This window comes from Lytechinus variegatus, chromosome 13 (genome assembly GCF_018143015.1).
Source record: "Lytechinus variegatus isolate NC3 chromosome 13, Lvar_3.0, whole genome shotgun sequence".
Lineage (NCBI taxonomy): Eukaryota > Metazoa > Echinodermata > Echinoidea > Temnopleuroida > Toxopneustidae > Lytechinus > Lytechinus variegatus.
In genome coordinates, this window is record NC_054752.1 from 28,042,876 (window position 1) to 28,067,725 (window position 24,850).

General features: G+C 38.0%; 1 protein-coding gene across 1 annotated transcript; it reads right to left on the reverse strand.

The window, feature by feature from the left end:
- Window positions 1-683: 683 nt before the first annotated feature.
- LOC121426453 (glucocorticoid-induced transcript 1 protein-like) lies at window positions 684-24,294 on the reverse strand. Its single transcript, XM_041622759.1, has 2 exons — window positions 23,768-24,294; window positions 684-1,393 (listed from the first exon to the last, which is right to left on the reverse strand). Exons 1-2 carry the CDS (start codon window positions 24,033-24,035, stop codon window positions 1,215-1,217), a joined length of 447 nt encoding a protein of 148 aa, XP_041478693.1. The 5' UTR covers window positions 24,036-24,294; the 3' UTR covers window positions 684-1,214.
- Window positions 24,295-24,850: the final 556 nt, after the last annotated feature.

Below are 24,850 nucleotides of genomic sequence, written 5' to 3' on the forward strand. Positions count from 1 at the left end.
TGTATCATAAGATAGGAATTGCTCTTGTTGGAAATAAAATTTCTTGAAATTTGTTTAACAATGTGTTACTTGAAGAAATCCCTGTGCAGGAATATCGTAATTTGATTGATTTTGGAGAACTCAAAATTACTTTGCTTCACACTGGCAAAATATAAACCTTTTTTCTAATTGTGAAGGTGTGAATACGTCTAAAGAGCAAGAGAGAGAGCTGGAGTGATCTTCGCTAATGAACCTCGTGCTACATGGTTACATAAATAAGTATTGTGTTACTGTTTATCAGAGCTTGGCTTTGGCCGGCCCTTCACTTTAATTAATTGAGATCAATGCTCTTACGCAGTTATAATAAAACATATATGCCTACATGAAGCTGTCCACAAAGGTACCACTTTGACATTGATTGAAGTATCAAAGCTGTAGCAGAAGAGCAGCACTGCCTTTTCCCTTTATATTTTTTTTTTTACAAAGTGGTGATGGTGGACCAATGAAATGACTGTAGGCCTGCATGTAGACACGGCATATGCTGTAGCTACAATGTAATTAAAGCAGTCACGCAAGATTCACGGATGCTGAGCAGCATCAATTTTAAGTCAACCAGGGGAGCGTTTCATCACCATTTTTGTCCAACAAGTAGTCAGATCTGACAACTTTTCTTGATTTTGATGGGCTGAGAAGCACTGTTTCTGTGGTAACTGTCGGATAAAATGTGACCTGTCAGATAAAACGTCCGACAAGTTCTTTCATGAAACGCTTCCCTGGTCAAGCTTTCCCCTTGTATGTGGCAATTAAAATCACAAAATTATAGGCCTACAGGTACATGTATATGTAAAAAGTACACCTCAGATGGGCAAAATAAAGTGTACATGTAGTTTTTGGCCGCTCAGATTTGGCCTGCTTCTGTAAATAAATAAAGGTGATAGATTTTGAGTAGGATTTCTTGGTGTTTTTTGCTAACAGGTACATGTAGCGACTAGTGACATCATGGAGATAATAAATACATAATATGCAACGTGATTAAGCCAGGCCTGAATATTTTTTTATATTTTTAAGGCAAGGATGCTTTTCCTTTCAGGCACATTTCTATATTTTGTCACTCAAGATTGGAAAAATAAAAGAGGTAATCTCCAGGACCAATGTGAAGGGGACCAAGTCCTGTCAACAGGATATCTACAGCCAGCCTGAGGCCTTTGACAGCATTGGAATACCTTGAGGTCCACTCAAACACTTACCTGAGTCCACTGATGTTTTTGGTTAGGACCGTAGAGTCCGTTGTATGAGGTAAATGGTTCTGAGCGTGGCCAGTGGCCAGTGAGGTAGGGTCCTGCTATAGTGTCCAGGGAACTGGTCCTGCGGATTTGCGGAGCTGGACTGGCCCGTACTGCTTTGGGCTTTTCAACTGAGGGTGAGAAGAAATGATGCAGAGACAATAGAAATAATCAGAAAGGATACACTACTTCTACACTTTGGTTCATCAAAACAATAATTTTCAGTGTATTCATACTACCTACAAACCACAAAAACAATGTTTGAACACACCTAGGTTACAAGACAATATTAAACTCTTCTACTTTTAATAGCCATTGAAAAAAATGGTCTGAAAACCAATGATGAAACCAAGAGGGCGAGAGCACTACATGTACATATGACATCGTTCTCATTATGCTTTCTATAACTATAAAATACTGGAAACCGGTTCAGAAAATCAGTTTACTTCACGTAAAGCAATCTTGTTGCTATGCACACGCTCTCAGTGGGGTGACACGCTTTGCGCGAAATTCGAAACTGCAGCGTAGGCATTCTACACCTGTCGTGTGGAGTAGCGTGCTAAAAATGTGCGAAGATCGCTTCACGAAGAACGGTTGTGTCCTCACTTGTGCTAAAACAAGTTTACCGAGGTGAAGCGATCTTGAAAACTACATTGCGAGGTGGTTGTCTGAACTGGTTTGGAGGATCGCTTCCAAGACCGCTTCGACCGTTCTCATGATGCGTTAAACTAGCCTCCGATCCACTAAACTAGTTTCCAATAAACTAGTTTTAGGAACGTAGTGAGAATGGTGTATATGTCATGAACCCAGTATATGAGCTATCACATCCTTTCCTTCTATTTCATCCAGACAGTACAACATCAATTAACCCACATATATCAAAGCAGATAATGTGTTTATATAACACAAGCAAAGAGAACAACAAGCTACTCAAGACTACCATTTGGGCCATCATAGCATGCCGAACCCATGCGTCATGAATCACCACATACGGCATAAGGAATTCAAGTGAACAGTCCTTTTTTTAAATAATGAGGACAGAATTTCCCATCATTTATGAGCATCATTTCAAACCATCACATAAAAATCATACTTCATTTTACGACTACAAAAAAAATACACACATCTTGTATTATATTGCAAAAAGGAACTCTGCTATTTGTGATTTGGGCAAGGTTTAGAGGCAACCCTGGATTGATCATTAGAACTGAGTAATGACCATCTTGAAAAATGCATCTTTCAGCTTTGCATGAATTTACAATGTACAAGTCACTCATAGGGGGTGTTGCAAGAAAATATTTGCAATCGATTGCAAATATTCTGTTGCAATTTTACAGGTGATTGATCACTTTTTACTTCAGCAAATCAGATTACACTTGTTTCATGGAGTAGATTAGCAATCAATCGCAAATTTGCAATTGATTGCATGGCATGTGCTTGATTTCTGGAACAAAAATAGACTTGCAATTGATCACAAGTTTCTTGCAATGCCCCAATAGTCATACAGAACATGACAAACTCAAGGCATGATAGGCCTACATGTACATGTATACATGTTTGTAGGTCTATATTCAAAACCAAAATGGAGGGAGTTCCATTGCAACACAGGGAATAATTTTGCTTTTACAAATTTGAATAGCATTTTTGGTCATAAGAGAAAAGCTCTCACCTATATTAAAAGTAATGTACAGTCCTACATGTATGTAAAAATATGCTATGTATACAAAAGACTTTATGCAAAGCAGTCTTTTTAAAAATGTCAAGCAAATTGTGATGCGATACCAGGAAAATTATTCCCTGCAACACAAATGTAAAAGTACATTACCCTCGAACTCCACAGGAGTGTGGGCCTTTGCCACATGAAGGCACTAAAGCTTTGGTTTTTATATTAGGTCCCTTTTGGTGATTGGGGCTCACAGCTCGGCGGAATTCTGTCTGTTGGGTCTATAGGATGGGGCAGAGGTGTGGCCCTCAAATGTGAACATGTGTGCTGGGCCACAGTAGCACTTGGTTTAATGTTTATAAAGTCTTTTGAAAATATTTATATTTATAACGCATTCCATATGGTATGTTCATCATACATGTATTAAAAAAATGATATGTTATTTGTATTTGTATAATATTCCATTGTGAACTCACATTGTTAGTCTTAAAACATTTTTATATTAGTATTTTTTAATAAAAACAAGATAGACTTTGAATTTGCAATATTTAATTCAAATACATCAATATTCTAATCTATCATCCAGGCATGCAAGCATACAATAAAATATGACATCAACCAACCAGGCTCTCCCAGTTTACCCCCTCAAACCAACCAAATATTTGATGCCTGGTATTGACTTGAAAATTGCCTTTGTGGTTTTAAACAAGCTCTCCGGTCCAATTTAAAGGCCATTGGCATTCAAATGATTATATCCCGACCATCTTGGATGCGGATGCAACCTATATACAGTCGGGGGCCGGTACAGTGACTGTGTGTTGAGTATAGCTCTCCCATTATCGGGTGCATTTATATTTTCATTTTTAAAGGCAGAATAAGCATTTAGATTTTACTGGTAATAACTGAATATTTAATATATGCCGATACTTTTGTTTTGATGAGAAATGTTCATGATTGGCCATATCAGCAAGTGAGTACACTGTATGCTCAAGAAACAATGTTTTTCCTCTTTTTCCCCACGTTTCTTTATTAAAACCTATCAATTTTTTGCATTGCTTTCTGTTCCGACAACCAAAAATTTGCCATAATCTTTCCTTTTCTAGCTGGTAATGTATATTAAAAAGATAAAGTTCAGTAGCCCCCCCCCCCCTCACCCATGGGAATCTATCCCTTATCCATAGAAAGAATTGGCATGAACACACCCCTACTATCTGAGGGTCGAAGTTCCTTTGACGCTGTCCAATGGCTCGCAGCTAAAATATCATTTTCCCCTCGTAATTGAATAGATTTTCAAATGCACATGTGTGGTCACATGGTAAGGGCAAAAACAGGTGCAAGTTCATCCCCCAATTTAGAACAGCAAATTGATTTTTTTTTCTTTCTCGTTTTTAACACTTATTGGATTTCTCCTCATATCCCCCTTCTCTGTCTCTCTCTCTCCTGCCCTCCCTTTCTTCCTCTCTTTTTTGCTTTCTTTCTCTCTCTCTGTCTATTTTTCTTTATTCTCATCAAGCTGTTAAGCAGTGCCACATGTAGAAACCCACTCTCCTCACAGCTTTGTCATGCTCTTGACAATGAACTCAATGTCTTCTCCATCAACTTCACCTTTCCGTCCCTTCATGTACACAGGCCTATTTATGTAGCCTGTAGGCCTATATTATTTCATGATTTATGGAAATGTTTGCAGATTTTTATGTTGTATTTGTAAAAAAAAAAAAAATAATGGGGCATCTTAAATCTCTCATTTTTTCTCCCTCTTGTTAATGTTAATCTTTGTTTTCGTTAATCTTTGTCTCCCCTCCCAATCTCTCTCTCTCTCTTTGGCTCTCATGAAAGAAAAATCCCCCCCCCCCTTTTTTATTTATTTTTTCTAAAACGTCTTCCTTTCTTTGTTTTTCTTCCACTCTCTTTCACTCGTTTTCAAACTAATTCACCCCCTATCTTTCTCTCTTTAAACACGGCCCTTGTCTTCTTCTTTTTGTTTTGCTAGTTACCGACTGTAGAGTTCACATGTTCCTTCGTTCCTATGGAAGGTCTCTTTATTTCGGTCTACACAAACAATATTGGATTGCTTTTATTCTCCCGGACCAGCCAGCTTGCCAGACAGCTGTCTTGAGAGGTCATTCCCGATTGTAGTCAGGCCAAAGCGGATCGCCATGACACCCCGACTTGGTGCTTGAATTTGAAAGAGAAAACAGTGACTTTGTCTGTTGACCATCCATAAATCAATATGGATTGCATTTTATGGCAATTACAGAAGTTGAAACACCCCACCCCCTCTTCTCATTTAAACCTAGCAGACAGGATTACAACAATTTGGGGGACATGGAGATAGATCAAACATCCCCCCCCCTTCCCCCCAAAAAAACCTCCTACAGTTTCCAATTTTGGAGATGACATTAAAGATTAAAGCCATTAAGATTGAGGCCTTAAACTTTAATGATAGGGTAACACTAAAATTTAATCAACAGGAGACTTGTATAGAATGGGCCCTTCATATGTAAACAATTATTTTCTATTGCCAAAAATATGCCCAAAATATTTTGTATTATTGTTTGATAAGTGTGGCAACTGCAAGTCAATACAAACTTCATACGAAAAAGGCCTATACATGTTAGCCTAGATTTACATGTATATTTCACCTAATTTGAATACTGAAAAGTGCAGAATTTGGCATATATTGTAAATATCTGTTAATTTTGCTTTACCAATGACACTGCTATATAGCAAAACAAATTAGCCTATATATTGTGACATACATGTGGAGAGATCAGTTGGCACAAACTGCCCCCCACCCTCCTGAATGTGAAAAATAAGTAGACAAAGCAAGGACATTTTTTAGTAGAATAATCTAATACTTTCATTAAAGAATAAAATATTTTTCTGATTTATGATACTTCATCTGACTTTGAAACTCAAACGCGTGTCAGTTGCAGAGGACGACACATAATACACAATAATTTATGTGTCACCAAAAGATGTGATGGAATGTCTAGAAACCTAGAAAAAATTATCTACATTCCGCATACATGTGGCTGCATGAGTTTACAATCATTGACATTTTGTTCATATGGTATCAAGGTCAACGGGGGGGGGGGGGGGCTATTAATACAAAAAACATGTATTTCTATACTACATGTACCTAAAGGGAGGGATCACATGTAAATTCATTTAAAGATTTTTTTGAGGGATTGAACTGATTTGGGGAACTAACACTGGCCTGACACCTGCATGTATATAATTGATTGTAATTCCTTGCAAATCCCCTTAAATCTTATACAAAGAATAACACTCACACATTTACATGTAAGTATAAAAAAACTCTCACCAACATCAACAAAGAGGGTGATACTGCATGAACCCCATAGATTTAGAACTACATGTATAATTTGCTATCGGACATTTTCATAATTGTGCATGAGGGTGCCCTACAAAGGAATGTTTGAAATACATGTAGGCCTATACAGCCAACAGAGAGAGATGTAGATTTATACCCCTTTCATAAACCTATCCTCCAATTAGCCGCCTAAGAGTAATGCGGATAATTCAATAAAAATTGCGTTCACAAACTCCGAAAATAAGCCGCATTATTTTTACGAGCGCCCATCCTGAAAAAGGCGGATAATCGTCATGAGAACTGGACACGCCCCCTCCGTTGCAGTTGTGTTGGAAAAGGGTGACCTTGTGACCGCACCATGGCAATTATCCGCATTACATGTATTTGGAAATGCGTTCATAAACTCAAAATCTTGTCCCGATGCTGCTATTATGCGGATAATAGCAGCATCAAAATAATGCGGATAACTCTGGTCCTCCTCCAATTTTACGACCAAATTATGCTGCTATTAGCCGCATAATTGGGTTTATGAAAGGGGTATTAGTCTGACCCATTCCTCACATACTCCATAAAATCGTCTCCCTGAGCTTTTCCAATAAATATTTTGCAGGATCTGGAGGTTTAAAGAAGAGGCTTGTGCTTTTAATAGATTACTCGTTTCTTCTTGTCAAGTTGCCCCTTTAAACTGACACTGTACAAGCACAAAGGAATAACCTTTGTGTTCTGTACAAGACAGGAAATGGAATTTTCTCCTGCTTACAAATTACACTGGGCTGGCATGTATGTATGTCAATGGCCCTTTAAATGACCATGTGAGGTGTGTATACTTAGAAATCAGACCCTATGGCCCGAATTAACAAAGGTGGTTTTGAAAACCCACGGTTGACTTGAGTCCATGGTTTATGCAGATTTCCTGTATAAATTACGCTTAATTTAGCGCGTATCTGGCGCGTGTATAAAAAATGCAAATTCTGATGCGCGCTTTTGCCAGTGCGCCAAATTGATGCCTGTTTCCATGGTTGGATACGCTATTTCATTCATGAGTCCACTGTTTGAAGAGTGGACTCATGAATAAAATAGCGTGGATAACCATGGCAACAGGCGTCAATTTGGAGCACTGTGACAAAAGCGCACATCAGCATTGGACAATGTTTATACACGCGCCCAATTCGCGCTCAATCAAGCGTAATTTATACAGAAAATCTGCATAAACCATGGACTCAACCGTGGGTTTTAAAAACCACCTTTGTGAATTCGGGCCAGTAGAAAAAGTTTCTTGGTCTATGCCTAGTACCTGGTAAAAAAAAGCATAGGCCTAGCTTCTTGATATACACTGTACCAGCATGAGTAGGTGTAGATTGACCTGCGACTGTAAAATTGAGAATTTTATCATCAGAACTTTTTCAAACAAACCAAGTTTAATTCTATTTTTTTACATGTGGACAATTTGTGTTGTTAAAGAAACAAATGTTTTCTTTTTTTTCTTAGCAATTGTCAGTCGGCAAAACTCGTAAAAAATTCTCAGCCCAACCATTCCAAGCATACTTTACTTACCCATTTATTTGTCAAATGGGCTCTATCTTTGCAAAATCATGCTCTATAATTTGGGGACTGTGATGGTAAAACATGGGTCTGAATAATGAAAGACTATCAACCACCTAGTACTTCAAGCTGAGCATGGAGCCACGTGCCAAAAAATAATGGCTAACTTGGCACAGGCATTGTGTACAAACTCCATCTCTCTCTCTTGCCATCATGAACAGCTTTCTGGCATCTGGCTGAACTCGCAGATGGATAGAAAGTTGACAGTGTAAAATGAAGAATAGGCCTAAACACAGGAAAAATACATGTATAGCCCTGAACACTACATGTAGGTGTAGACATAACTATATGAAAATATAGAAAGATTACAATATAGCTACATGTAGCTTTTGAATAGTCTCTGCAAACTGCAGTGTCTATTTTGTTTTCTTCTTTTATAAACATTACTTTCCAGAAAGGGGGGCTCTATAGTTGGAATACCTGGTAGTTTTCTACTTTGTGACTGCTAACAACAGAATACTGTTGAATGATTGAATCATTACATAGAGACTTTCTATACATGTATATACATGTAGGCCTAGACATCAATTTGACTACATGTTTCAGTATGAATATACATGTACAGAGATGTCAACTATTCAGAAGTGTTCTCCAAGTAGGCCTTTAACCTGTACATGTAGGTAGACTACTGTTATTTGTGACACAAACATGCAAATTTCATGAAAAATACAAAGAAACATAATTAAAAGTTTATTTTGAAATAGCATTATTTCAGAACACCCCCCCCCCCTACATCTTTTTTATTGGATAGATGTAGGCCTACATGTACATGTAGCCTACTATAGGCAAATGCCACTATACACAGTACATGTACATGTATGACACTCGGCAGCATGTGTACATAGTATGTACCACATGGCTGTATATTTTGTATTTAAAGGTCAAGTCCACCTTTAATGTTGATTTGAATCAATAGAGAATAATCAGACAAGCACAATGCTGAAGATTTCATCAAAATTGGATGTAAAATAAGAAAGTTATGACATTTCCAAGTTTCGCTTATTTTTAACAAAATAGTTATATGAACGAGCCAGTTACATCCAAATGAGAGAGTTGATGATGTCACTCACTCACTATTTCTTTTGTTTTTTTATTGTTTGAATTATACAATATTTCAATTTTTACGAATTTGACGATTGAGACCTCCTTGCCTGAAGCACATAATGTTAAAATAATAGAATTCCACGTGTTCAGGGAGGAATGAAACTTCATTTCACATGACAATGACGAGAAAATAAAAATATTTCATATTTCAAACAATAAAAAACAAAAGAAATAGTGAGTGAATGACATCATCGACTCTCTCATTTGGATGTAGCTGGCTCGTTCATATACATGTAACTGTTTATGTGAAATGAAGCGAAACTTTGAAATGTCATAACTTTCTTATTTTACATCCGATTTTGATGAAATTTTAATGTTATGCTTGTTGAATTTTTCTCTTTTTATTCAAATCAAGTTTTTGTTGGGGTGGACTTGTCCTTTAAAGACTTGATACTTCAAAAATTCAGCTTCCTAATTCAAAATAAACCACCATTCCTTCCAACCAAAGACAGTATTGTTGCCCTGAAGTAAATATTTAGTGATTCATTGAAAATATTTAACATCAAATCCAAGAATATGTTTCCCAGAATCCAAAGTAGGCCTACTGTCAAAAAGGGAAAGTCCCGATGTTCATGTATGTGATCACCAATTAATACTCGTCCAATTAGGCAACACGTTTGCATACCAGCTGCATGTAGATGTAAATTGCAATCCAGAAAAAAGGAAACCCTGGTTGAGGATTAAAGTCATTTTTTTTTATAGATTACCATTCTAAAAGACAATTGATAATAAAGACAATTTCTTGTACATGTATGTAATTTCATGAAATTTAAATTTTTTAATCTTTATTGAATAAAAAAATACCTATCCTCATCACGACTATAACACAAAAGGTATAAATTTGGTCTGTCAAGAAAGGAAAAACAGCCCTCGTACAAAAAATAATAATTTTCCTGACGAACAGAAGGTTTGAAATAGATATTGGCACTATTAAATTATTTAATCCATCTATGTGTTGCAGTTTGCATGTCCAGTGTAAACTGTCATACTGTAGCAGGCAGTGGGTGTGTCTATATCATGAGTCTTTGCATGCATGTACACCAAAACTTTAACTCAAAATACCCTTTAAAGAGACACAAAAGAAATCCTCGGCAAAACTTTTATATTAAAGCTAAGGGGGAGGGGAGAGAGATGAAGAAAGATCAATAGTATTGACAAATCTTCAGACAGATCCGTTTGATTTGGTAATACTCTACATGTACTGTAGGTGGAGGATACAGCAAGGGCAGAGAGGACCTGGGCTTTAATCTGCAAACATAGCTTATCCAGGCTGATGCCTTTGGCTATTTGATTACATGAAGTATACAGAACCGTATATGTAGCATTTATTAAAAACAGGTCTACATGTAGGCCTACATGGACACATAACACTGGCTTCTTCAGCAGTACTGTATTCTGAAAGACATACATGTAATGTAAGTCTGAAGGACTACAAAAGTACATGTACAATGATAACTTGGTAAATGTACATGTATATGACCAGATGGCAGAAGTTCTGTCCAAGACAGGAAAATAAAAAGTGTACCATTTTGGAATAAAGATTATACTGTAGGCCTACATGTTCCAGTGCTCTTGCCATGTTTTTTTTTGTGTGGGGGGGGGGTTGAAGCATGGAAAACTTCTTGCAGGCTCATACCCGGGAAATTAACAATCCCCTTTTCATAAAACATGAACCTACAAGGCAGGTGTGAATGAACAATTTTGAAACAAATTATCACAACTTTTAGTATTTCCAAGGGTACTGATATCTGAAATAAATTTCTTGGCAGTCAAAGGTCCTGATTTTGAAAACTACCGGTACATGTACACAGTCACTTGGAAACAAAACAAAGCATGGGCAAAATATATTTTAGGATACTTGGCATGTTGCCAAAAAGATAGCCCCAGGCATTCTATACAGCACACTTGCTTTTTAACACTACATACATGTATGTAGTCTTCCAACAAGAATTATTCAATAATCATTATAGCAGGGAAGACAGGAAACTCCTCATAAAACATTTGCAAATAGTCCTTATTCCCGTTCCACAGAAAACATGTACTAATCATGAGCTTTCATGTCTAATTAGTCTCAATTTCGAGGAGAAATGGCAATTAGTACCTTGGGACAAACTAGAGACATCCAGATCCAGGGTTCGTTTTTAGTGTGATTATAATAGCAAACACTTCAGTGACAGAATAGTGTATGGTGTGCAGACTTGCAAGGCATGTGGGATCATCGCTCTGTTCAGGATCAGAGCCTCCAGTATAGGCCTATAATATTCTTTCAAACAAATTTTAAGAGACCAACTGGTAGCTAAACAAACTGGCCCGTATTCTGAAGTCAGGTTTAACTTAGACCATTGTCTAACTCTGTGCTAAAATTATGGGAAGCCAAGAGTCAATATTTTTAATAAGTTGTGTGTTTATTATGTTTACTGTGCTCTTTCCTGATTCATTGATGGTGAAGACAATCATTCGAGATCCAAATGAGCTGAAATATGATATCTCTACTGTTAGTGATTTATGTAACAACTGGCTTTCCATACTTAAACCACAACTTTAAACCTGAGTTTAAGTTAAACCGGACTTCAGAATACGGGCCATAGACTATAAACCTTGTACATGTACAGTACATGTGTGCATAGGTACTATAGTCCGACCAAAATAGTGAATTAGCGATGCAAATCATGCAAGTCTTTCAAAACTCTTGAATTTTGACCATGGGTTTGGTCGTCAGCCAAATCCTTGTGTACCCTACCTACTATTCAATAGGCCAGCCCAAATCAGTTCTGAACTACATGTACATGTATCTCTTTGCAAAAAAATCTTTTTAACTTAGATCAAAATTTTGGTAACCAACAAAGGACATTGATTGGAAAAAGGTACATGTAGATTCCTATAACAAAAGATCTTAAAAACGACATCCAATACTCAATGATCGATATACAGACCCCCCCCCCCGAAAAAATAAAAAAATAAAAAGGCCTTCACTGATCATTATGCAAAGTGCAAACACCATGTTTGTCTTGAAGGAACCAATAGTTGAAAGATTGAGGGACAAAAGATATAATGATGCCACTATATGTACACATAGGCCTACATGCTTTCAACATTTACGTAAAAATAAAAACATAGAAAAAGGATAAAACACGTTTGGATGCAGACAACCTTCACAGATAGTACGAGTAATCTATGCCTACTTGTACCTGCATATATACCGGTTTATATTTTTTTTTTCTTCATTGTTGAGCACCTTCTTAATTTCAATTTTATGACTAGAAATGTATTTTGATTGTCAATAAATAATTGAAATTAAATTATTTATTACTTTATCTCCGGCAGCTTTTCTGAGCAAGTCTACACATTTCCCTTTCATGCCATTTGAGTTTAACCCCGGTTTATCTTACATGTACATGTACATGTACATGTATTTCAGGGCTTTTAATGTCAACAGGGTTGCATCAAAACAAAAGTGTCACCAGAGATTGAACTACTTGTGGAACTATGTAGTCAACATTGCCACGTCACTGCTAAAATTTGCTTCAGTATGAGAACAAGGTATGCATGCCTTCATGTTTCCATGGATCTCCAGAAGGTCCATGATGTATACGTTCTGTGATGTACATGTACACGTACATGTAGGCACCACCCTTGCTTGAAAAGGCAACAAAAACTAGAAACAGATGAATAATACCCCACCCTTAAAGATGTTACCATGGCAACATTTTCCAACACATTGGGAATATGGGTCTTTACATGTTTTCACCCCAACACAAATGTTGGTGGTAAATTTCATGAGTACAGTACTAGTCAAAGACTGAGGATGTAGCGATGTGAAAAATGAGTCTTGTACATCTTTACCTCAAGACAGTCTACATGTATGTGTGAGCCAAAGTTTATACAGGTGAAAGTAAAAAAGTAGTTGATCTGCAAGATCTTTACTCATTTATTACATGGTAAACATGGTAACACATTCTCAAACACGGGGAAAAATATGCATCACAATCTTTCCCTCAAGACCAATGTGTGTGCCAAATTTCATGGAAATTGGTCACAAACTGCTCAAGGAAGAAGTTCAAACCACAATACTTTTAATACCAAATTTTTGTTGTAATATACCGTTACCATGCAATATCCAACACATGCAAGAAATGTCTTCCACATTGTTACTTCATGAATGTGTGCACCAAAATTAATAATAATCCACTTTTATACACTATACATGTAGCATTTAATAACATCGAAACAACGTCTCTATTAAAGCGCTTTACAGATCATAATATTACCCCGGTCATCAGATCCTTGCATGCCCACATACAATGAATAAGCATCTTTTCCACTCCCTGGGGAGCATTCCAAACAAGAGTTCCAAGACTCATAAGGTAGGCATTCTATTAGGCTTTCACTTTCTACTGTGACCATGTACTCATTTGAACACCTGAGCACTCACAGAGTAGCAAAGGCCTCGCCAAAGGATAAAGCCATGGTGGGATTCAAACAGGCGAGGTTTAGAAGTGCTAAGGCATGATGCTTCCACAGGTCTGTCAAAAACTGAGGAAGTAGTTCAATCAGTATTTTCATATTTGCCGAAATACTGTTACCATGGCAACCCAATTTCTGACATATATATATGCAAAAACTTTGTCTGGCACATCTTAACTGAAGACCACTGTGTGTGCCAAATTTCATGAGAACTGACTTAGGAAATAGTGTGGTTCAATCTAAAAGACTCGCGATGGACCGAGTCCCACCCCCTCCCGGCCTCGCCATACCGATATGTACAGGTAAAGGTAGTAGTACATGTATGTCATGATAAACCAGACCTACCCTACATGTAGTGAAAGCATGCTTTCTGCTTTCTTTTTTATTCAATTAAAAAGTATACATTGACTTCTGACCAACCCTAATTTCAAAGTTTCCTTGCAAAAACATTTTTGCTAGCCACACAATTCAGACTGGACCAGCAAAGACGGGGCCGAATCAGAGCAATTGATTGACAAAGTGGTTAAAGGTGACAACAAAACAGTTGTACAATGTAGGCCTATACACATATGTATCTCCAGGTTTAAAAGGGGTTCCTGTTGTTGACAGCAGATTGGTACCCAACCTGAGTTCATAAAAAGGAGCTTTTGAGGTCACAAGGTCATGTGACAAAACCCTTCTCAAGGGTAGCAGGCAAGGTCAAGTCAATAACAACCAGCCTTTTTCCCAGACTCATGCCTACATGTAAACCATGAAGTGTGAGTTTTGTATTTAAAAAAAGTGAAAATAGAATAAGTCGGCCTACATGTACATGTACATGTAGCGCTTTGGGCCTAATGGGAAAAGCCCAGTACAAATAATAAGTAATAATAATGATAAAATAATAACAGGCCTAATCTGCATAAAATTGTAGGCCTAAGTCAATGCACACTGCAGTATTGTGCAAGAATAAATTAAGCTTGTGCAAGAAATGATACCTCAAAAGGTACGTACTTGCGTACATGTATGTAGTCAATCGCATGATTGATATCAATTGTATGGGCCTTCAATTCATGTACATGCAATGCTTGCTGCCTCTTGTGTCTAACTCCTCAACGTCCCATATCAGGAACCACCCGTATCATTGTACAGTACATGTGAAGAGTTTTGGCCCAGTGGATTAGTCTTCGGACTTTGAAACAGAGGGTCGTGGGTTCAAATCCCAGCCATGGCGTAATTTCCTTCAGCAAGAAACTGATCCACAGTGTGCTGCACTCAACGCAGGTGAGGTAAATGGGTACCGGTAGGAAGTAATTAGTTAAGAAGCTGTGTGCGCTATGAACGCCTACCTTAGCCGGGTAATATAGGAGCGCCTTGAGCACCTAACAAGGTGGATATGTGCACAATATAAATACCGGTACCCTATATTATTATTACATAATGTATGACATTTTTAGAAAGCATGCCATAGTGCAATTGTTTGTGATGTTGGCATTATTACACATATATTTGAACTTTCAGGGCACAATGAGAAATCCTCTACAATTTAATATATTATTGTGTTCTGTTAATATTAAAGGACTAAATGTAACTAATTCCATATGAGGAATGGGCATACATGTGACTGATGTGAGTGATTTCTGCAGCATCGTGACATGCCACATATATGTAGGCCTACTCTGTACTGTAAACTTAATATTTGGGTCTACATTACGATACTATGCACTAGATATTTATTTGGCAAAAAAGGGCTCTAAAAGGTCTTGCAATGATACAGTACATGTACATGTATATGAACTCTGGATGATGATATTTCCAGTGACAGAAGGAACCATAATGGAATTCATACATGGTATCCCTAGATTCTTTGTAATTCACTGGTGATTGTTATGTGGTATACAGTACACTTGTTTCCTTTTGCAACTGGAGATAATAAAAGAGATAAGGACGTGACTGGGATTTCAGCATGTGTGTACAGGGACTACTCCCAGGCCGATGTTAGATCAATGACGTCACTACTTAGGACCCGGGAGAGAGGTGGGTCTTATTAATCAGACCCTTCTCAATCGGTAATTGCAGACGCAAACCATAGGATTTAAGTAGACAACGTGGGTTTTAGCTTATATTTTTAGATGGGAAGATAGATATTTGGATAGTACACTGACTTGTCCAAATTGGGGTCTTGATAGACATCCCAAAAGATGCACGTGGTGATTGAAGTGTCATCTTGGGTCTGTGTCCACAGACTAGTCAGTCAACATGCATGACAGTGCATCCACAAAAGAAACCATGGGCCTCAAGGGTCATACACATAAATTGTACATTGTCCATGAAGTCCTATACATGTACACATGTACTATTGTAATAAAGGGTCTGAAAATGAGAGACTAACAAGACCTAACACTAGTAGCTACTATAGGTGCCATGAGCCTAATTACATCAGGAGGGCTCAAGATATTCGTTCGACCCAACCCATTCGAGTTTTTTTCAATTTGATGTTGCTGATTGACAAAACTGTATGAATATGATTCAAAATCTAACACTGATTCTAGAAATGGTAACTACTGAACTCCCTTCGCCCAAAGTGGGAAGATAAAAAAGTGACTTGGAACTATTTTTTTGACTGGCGGACTAATTAGGGCTCTTTTACTGTTTGAGTCGATGAATTTGATCCATTCATAGTTATCTTCATAAATGGCAATTTATTTTTAAAATGAGCTGGCTACGCTACCCTTTCCTGGTCAGATATGGAATGCCAGATATATATCCTATCCAATGGTGGTAAACATTCCACCCTCTAATTTCACATTTATTTTTTATGAATTTTTCAAAAGTGCCATTTTAACACACAAGTCTATGGGGAATGTTTTACGCGCGTGACACCTCTAAGTAATATGGGAAATCCCTAGTAGTGGGTGGAATTCCTGGCCAAACTCTTCAGTAGCAAACAATTTCTCACTGATATCAATATGTTTAGTCATCAAGAGGTGCAAAGAATTGATTTAATGGCTAGCAAGACCATATCAGCTAAAGTTAGTAGGTCTGTGTATATGTAAGCCTATATGTAGACTGGTCAATGTATAGAGCGTCTATGCCTCTTTTTGTTCTGATTCATCATTGGTTTGTGTTAGTGTACATCACATACTTAATATTAGAGAGACCTTTACAAATTGCTCATGTAAAAGGAAGGGGGTAGAGAGGAGCTTTGAGAACTAATTTACTGAAGAGAACTAGAGTGGTACCTTCAAGAAGGTATTTAGAAAAAAGGCACAGAGTAAGGTAAGGTATCTAAGGGCTAATAGTGCACAACTAATGAGGGATGGGGGGGGGGTGGCTGTGTGCTCCATTCTCAGTCTACCCCCCCCCCCCCCCCTCTTTATAAGCCATGTCATCTATGTAATTATCTTTCTTTCTCTCTCTCTCTCTTTCTATCTCTCTTTTTTTTCTCTCTCTTCTATCTATTTTTATGTATCTCTTCCTTCTTACATCTGAGAGGCAATAGCCCTAGGAAAATTTTGATATAGTAGGTCAAATGCAAATGTACTAAAGTAGTATGTTCTTATACTGTTATTGTTTCCTCATTCAATCTCATGTATATCTGGTAATTTTGATTGAGGCAGTTCTGGTATCCTGATATCTACACAAAATTTACAAACACCTTTATATTACAATTACTAGGGACCCATTGTCATTACATTCACTGCTGGGCTGTATGCAGGTAGGATATGTATGCATCCATATAGTGAATATAACATGTATGAGTAATACATTAAAATGGGTCATTGCATAGAAAATAGACATTTTCAATGCATTTCTTTGTGCTAGTGTGAGTGTACAGATATGAAAGAATAGCAAAGTAGCTATTCAATAAAATAAAATTCATAGGTCATATAATATAGGTGCCATGAGCCTAATTACATCAGGAGGGCTCAAGATATTCGTTCGACCCAACCCATTCGAGTTTTTTTCAATTTGATGTTGCTGATTGACAAAACTGTATGAATATGATTCAAAATCTAACACTGATTCTAGAAATGGTAACTACTGAACTCCCTTCGCCCAAAGTGGGAAGATAAAAAAGTGACTTGGAACTATTTTTTTGACTGGCGGACTAATTAGGGCTCTTTTACTGTTTGAGTTGATGAATTTGATCCATTCATAGTTATCTTCATAAATGGCAATTTATTTTTAAAATGAGCTGGCTACGCTACCCTTTCCTGGTCAGATATGGAATGCCAGATATATATCCTATCCAATGGTAGTAAACATTCCACCCTCTAATTTCACATTTATTTTTTATGAATTTTTCAAAAGTGCCATTTTAACACACAAGTCTATGGGGAATGTTTTACGCGCGTGACACCATGGACCTGTGTTTTATCATGGATCCTAGGTTCCATGGTCTTTGTACAACCAAACACTGAAAAAGATAGGTTCATCTCAAGGCTTCACACATTTTGTAGTTCTAATCTGTCGATGCTTTCTTGCGGCCCTTCTAGAATAATACAAGTACATGTAGAAGTATGATCCATTTTCGAAATAACAAAGTGCAGAAAAATTTATAGGCCTATAGTCCTAAATAAATTGCAGGGCTATAGATAGTCTACATGCAGGCCTATGCCGCCTATAGATCAATGCTAGTAACAGTACATGACTACACGTACATGTACTTCTGCAACACATGCATTCTACAGAATGTCATAAAAACTCATTTATTGAATTACACGACACTCGTTGAAATAGTGCAGCTCAATCATTGGGTATTAATGTAGAGCTATTTAAAGTTCAGCGTGAGAACCAGCACACTACAAGAAAGAGTATCATGGAATCAAAAGGTCCAGATCCAATGGCAAATAATGCAGCCCAACATGTACAACTAAAGTACAAGTACAGTATACAGTACATAAAATGAATGATACTGCACCCATTATCCTGTTATTACACATCTACATGTACGTTCATTGTGCATATGAACCTACAATGTATGCATAGGCTACAATACATATTGAAATGGGGGGGGGGGGGGGGGGGGGGGGGGGGGAGGGGGGAACTGAATTTTGATGAAAACAGTCCTTGATATGTATATTCAAAGTATCTCAGGGCAAATTTGCAGGTATGTGTATGTGTAAACCAAAAGACTTGAAACAAGACTATCAATTAGGCCATAGGTGCATGGTACTCAAGCCATGTCAGTGTTACATACATGTAGTTCTGTAATGCCAGGTGTTGCTTGAAAAAGACTAGCAAATTAGCCATGGGTACTATGCCATCTCAGTGCAACATAATGGACACACTATGTACTGCATGTAAATTCTAGCCATTGATCTTCGCACACTGCCACAGACTACATGTCCGGAATGTCATGATGTATCAGTTAGGTCCAAAATCCTCAGTTTATCCCGAAGTACATGCAAAGACTCACTCAAAAACATATATATATCACTCATAATCACTGTACACATGTTTGCGACCACATATTTCAAAAGCACCCCTATACAAGTAGGACCTATCATTTCAATAAACATACATGTATTTCCACCTGTACCTGAAGACCAGCTGGTGCTGTACATGTACCCCCCCCTCCCCCAAAAAAGAAGTGTACACCACATGCCTCTTTCTCATGTACAGGCTGTACATAATCGCATAATAATCAGGACCAACACAGTATGGATCCCAGAGGGTGAGAGGCGCAAGTTCAGAATACCAGTACCCCCTTTTCGGGGCTCTGTTGAAGTTAAAGCTGAACGCCTCTCCCCCCTTGGAGTCTACATGTACATGCATTTTCACTTTATACAATAATTTATGAAAATTTGTGAATTGGTTGCCGTCACGCACATGTACATGTAGGGCTTGAAAAAAAGACAATTTTATAATACATGTTACATGTAGGCCCTATTAAGTTGCACAAGGGTCAATGGTTCCAATATGAAAGAATGATTCTGATTGGTCCGTGTTAATGTTTTCAGCAAAGTGTGCATGAAACAGTCATCTTGATTAGTTGATTGGCTATTGTCACTTTCAAGCAATTGATTTTACCCTCATCATTTCAGAAATACATGTACATGCAGGCCTACATACTCTACACGTATGTAGGCCTACACCTGCACACTGATGAGAGCATATTGAAGATGCACAGGAAATCAACATTTCACTGACGACATTGGATACCAGGATTTCAGGTCTAGAGCCAAAAGGAATCCAAACCCATCTTCTCCGTTATTCATTTTCTTGATCATGTAGCTAACGCCCCTACCCACAACATGAATACTTGCACATACATGTATGATGTACATGGGTGTACAAACATCCCAACAAAGATTTATTGGGAGCAGACTCCTTCGTCCTTCCTCTATTGTCATGAGTGTCAAACAAACAGAACATACAAGGTACAACCACAAAGAAAACATTTTCTATCAGGTGGTGTTGTGATTAAAAAAAACAACATTGCAAAGATTTCAGTGTACAACAGTGCATGGAGTTTATGCAGCAAGGAATAGACCTACATGTATGGTATTAGAGCCCACAAATATAAAGAAAAAAAAAATCACTGAATTATTGAACGAAGAATGTGGACTTCACATAATTTCCCAGATAATTCAAACTATTTGAAGAAGTAACAAACAAAACTGTGCAAGTGTGCAAAAGTTACATTCTTCTCAGCAAATGGGTTTGCATGGGCATACATACATGTACAATGCAGACCTGTGTGTTTCCAAGATTTATCCGCATGCATGGAAACTGGTGTTTTTCACTACGATAGCTTTTGTGTGTATCATGGGCAATTCCATAAATTTTGTACGTCCGACCCCCTATATATGGGACCTTCATTAAATTTTCTGTCTCTGATTTCTTGTTCTTTTGACAGTCTGAAATGTTCTCGAAATATCATGACTTGGTCAGTTTATGAAAAGAAGTAAGACTTGAGAAAAATGGGGGGGGGGGGCGGATGTACATTACAAAAGGGTTGATCAATATGGAATTGCCCTCATGTACATGTAGACCTGTGTTGTCACTGAAAGATATTATTTTAAAATGTGATGCTTAGAATACTGAAGTACACCGAATTGGTATACATGTACATGTATGTATAGAAATAAGAAGGCCTATTAGGGGTCTCTAACATTTCCACAGTAGGCCTACATGTACATATCACTAAGCAAACAATTGATTTTTGTGGCTCAAAGAATTTGTAGGCCATCATTGCACCGTGTGTAGCTCCATGCATGTACAGTACAGGCCTGCACAAAAGTTCAAAATACATGCAGGCCACTTTATGTATGTCTAGGCCTTCTGTATTTTGTATCATTTTAATTCCAGTGCATACATACAGCACACGTACTTGTAGGCCTACATGTACAATGTACATGTATGGAGGCCTACATCCATGTAGTCTCTGGAGTTTGATCAACATCATTCAGCTCCATGGTACATGTACATGTAGGTTAACTGCACATACATGTATATCGGAAAGTCATACAGTAACTGCCTTCACCAAGAAAGTCAATTTTTGCTATGTACAAGCAACCAGGCCAATAATATTGGCAATATCAGCGCTGTACATGCAATTCCTTGGTACATGTACGGACCTACACGTACCTGTACATTACATGCACAAAATAAAACATGTAGAACTCTACCAGCCAACATGCTTCATGTATAAGCCTGCATGAGCATTAAATACATGACGGCCTGCATATGTACATGTATGTCCTCATGTGTAGACTGACCCTACTGAGTATACATGTACATGTAAACTAGGGAGTAAATTGTCCATTTTGGCGTCTGGTGACCTTTTCCAATGATAATGATGCCTTTTTCTAAAACCTTTTGCCTTTGTTCAATGACAAACACATTGAAGACAAGGTGTTCAATCTTTGCCACCAACTATTTTCTTCATCTACTGTACATGTACATGCACATACATGTCAAGAGTAGGCCTACTGTACATGTACTGTAGCAATGTAGGCCCTACATGTAGGCTTACATGTTATATCTACATTGTACATGTACAATGTGCAGTATAAAACATTCCTTGCTCTTGGGCACACAGGAGGCTATTACCATAATTTACTGTTGCTTGAATGCGTTTCTTATGCACAAATGTTCAATGGGGTTATGACAAAACCTAAGTTTATTTTGCAACTTGGACGTCCTTTCGCATGTATGCATAAAGAGACAGCACTGGAATTGGGGGCTATTTTCACTCAAATTGCCAAATTTATACCCATTGGTCCAGTACGTACAAGCCCATACTGTACATCCAGATATCAAATGGTACATGTAGTAGGGCACCGTACATGTAGCATTAAAAAGTCCCCAACCCCACGCACACATGTAAGCCTACATGAACATGTAAAGCACTACAATGTAGGCCATAAATTTAGGCCTACATGTACATTGTAACTGTAATCTTAAACTAGATAGTTTTGCATTGAAAGACAATTTTGAATTTTGACGATCATAATTTGAATACAAATGCAGTGTGCATTCTTTGCATGTAGCTCAAACCGCCCCCCCCCCCCCTTTTCCCTTTTATGCCTGTACCTACATGTACATGTAGCCTACACTATTGATTGCTTAGTATTTAACAGTTATAAGAACTGATGATTTTTAAGTTTCCGATTTACATGGACATCAACGAGTAGGCCTACATGTACTTGAAAACTAGAATTTGTCTAGATCTGGACTACACTTTATAAATCTGGATCAATTTCCACCTTCTCTCTCACATTACAATGCAGTCATCTCTATTCCAACCAATGATCCTGACATTATTGGGGTGGAGTCATGGAGGCTAAAATTTCAAAAGAAAATTTCTTAGATCTTGCTATCTTGTGGCCTTGGCCAATAGCTTTTTTTTTGTTGTTGATTATCAAGATTACCGTATAATGTACTGTTAGTCTGTACATCAGATTCTTCAATTTCACTGAAAAATGCGTCCATAATAATTATGACCAGCTTGTTCAAGCTTCATGACATACATGTACATGTATAGATTGGTAATGTTAAGGTCATTCATTGTACATGTACACGTAGTTCATTACAGTACTGCATCTCCGCCATCACCACCCCCCCCCAAAAAAAAAATGATGCCCCTCAGCTCAAGTTCGCTCACTGTCTTGTAGTCCCCAATGACAATGTCAAATGAAATAAGGCACAGGGCCTACATCCAAACAACTGGTCCAGAATTCCAATACTGACTGCACAGGAAAACAGGCCATAGGCCCCCTAGGCTTAGGGCCACTCATTCATTGAACAAGGTTATGATAACCTTGATATATGGGCTTACATGTAGGGCATACTATTGTTTATTTTCCAGTGCAGAGAAAAAAAATAATTGCCACCCCACCCTCACAATAATTTAGCATTTTAGGGACATTATTTGCACACAAACTATCTCACTTTCATCCAACAAAGACCAAAAGAAATAAAAATGGAAATCATGTTTAGTAATTTGCATGTGGATCTAGATCTAGTACTAACCAAATTCTAGATCTAGATACTGGGTTCTCAATTTCCCAGTTCTTGTATTGTATTAAAGTCTGGGACACAGGTGTGGCCATTTTGTTCTGGGGTGATAAATTTATTTAAACTTTATGATTCAGTTCTCTAGACTATAGTCAACTGTCTTCTATCTTTAATAGTTCCTGCTTCCCTCCCCCATAGCCAAGAGGGACCTAGGGAGTAAAATCATTTACTAATATGTGCTTACTATCCAAGGAGCCAGGGATTGTGTCCCATTAATGTGCGAGTACCATGACATTTCTACGATATTGATTTCATTTTTAAACAAGAATTCATTATAAAAAAATGAGAAAAGTATTCTGAAGACGGGGAAAACCTGCCGCGATGTTTACGTTGTTCTTTGCCAAGCTATGTGATGCATATCCTCAGATACGCGTGTATCTTGGCAAAGAACAAAAAGAAGCAAGATGGCAACGCAAACATCGCGGCAGGTTTTCCCCATCTTTTCAGAATATTTCTCTCGTTTTTTTTAATGAATTCTTGTTTAAAAATGAAATCAATGTCTTATAAATGTCGGAAATGAAGTTGTAAAATAATATGCCTACATGATTTAGGGCTACGTTAGATCTTACTTTGACTGAGTAAAGTAGAAATCTCGGGGGCGAAAATGTCAGTTTTTTTCACGGTAGGATCACATGAATGGGACACACTCGTTGGTAAATGATTTTTTACTCTAACGTTAATAGGTCAGGACTAAAATAGGAGCCTCCTGACCATGCCGACTACTCGACTCCCCCATCTTTTTTTTTTTACTCTCTCTAGACTTACTAAAGACTTTAGACTTAGTTTCCTTTCTCTGAGACATTTTCTGAAACATTGATTGATGTCTACCTTTAAAACCAGGGGAACTTGGGCTCCTCTCGGGTGAAGTTCTATGTTTGGTTTTATGTTGTTCATTCCCATTTGTTGAGGACCATGGCTGTGTCGGCGATGAAGCCGGACCAGGAATGCCAGGACTTGATCTTCGTCCACTGGGCCGCGTAGGACTCCCTTGTCCATGTCGCAATGTGAAAGGTAAGGTGGCCCTGATCGGCTGCGGACCAGCTCGAGGCGAGGCATTTCTCCGATTCGATCTTGTCTGGGCGCCGTGTGTCGACATATTTCCAACTTTCTAATGGATCTGAAACAGCAAAATTCAGCCGAGTTGGGGGCACAGTATCCTTCTCACTTCTGCAAAATATCAGGTTATTCCAGAGCTTTATCACAGCATTTTCTGACAACTTTTCACACACCTATCTAAGGAGCTCCATACAAAATTACGTCGATCTCAAAATTCCTTCGCGTGCAATGCTGCAAGTGTGTCGCGTAAAATGTGTGTGTATTTTCGTAGTAAAGAATTTACACACGGTGACCGATCGAATGAATGAAATTAGAGTTATTTCCACAACACTGTGAGCTCGGCTGCCACCAAAGCTGCAATTTGATTGGACATCTCAGGGAGTAACTTTGACCTTATTATGCAAATGAAATGGAAATTAGAAAAGTGGGAGGAGCCTAAGGTTGGCACATGGAAACCGTCTCCGATCGCTCATGAATAGATAACGTAGCAACGATTTCAACTGAAAAATTGAATGACGATGTATTCCACTTTTATATATCCGTTAATTGCCAATTTTTTTCGACTTAATCCCCACCTAAAACATCAGCATATGATTCTTATCATCTTGTTTTCCATATTGATCGGTGAAAAGCTGACATGTCATGATGTCAGAGGTCGGGAAAAGATAAAAAACATAATTTGCTGATTGAGGGGGCAATTTCGTTGCTCTGTGCGTACCAGTCAAATCGCGTAGACTGCCTGCATGGTGTAGGCGTAATAGCTCCATGGTGTAGGTGAGAGCTGCGAGGAGAAGGATGAGGATGATGATGATGATGACGACGACGATAACCATGTTGATGACCATGGTGGTGGTA

Coding starts and splice junctions, on each gene's coding strand:
- LOC121426453 (XM_041622759.1), bottom strand. CDS start 24,035: ATGTCGACACACGGCGCCCAGACAAGATCGAATCGGAGAAATGCCTCG. Junction 1,394..23,767: donor AAGTTCCCCTGGTTTTAAAG/GTAGACATCAAT, acceptor TCTCACCCTCAG/TTGAAAAGCCCAAAGCAGTA.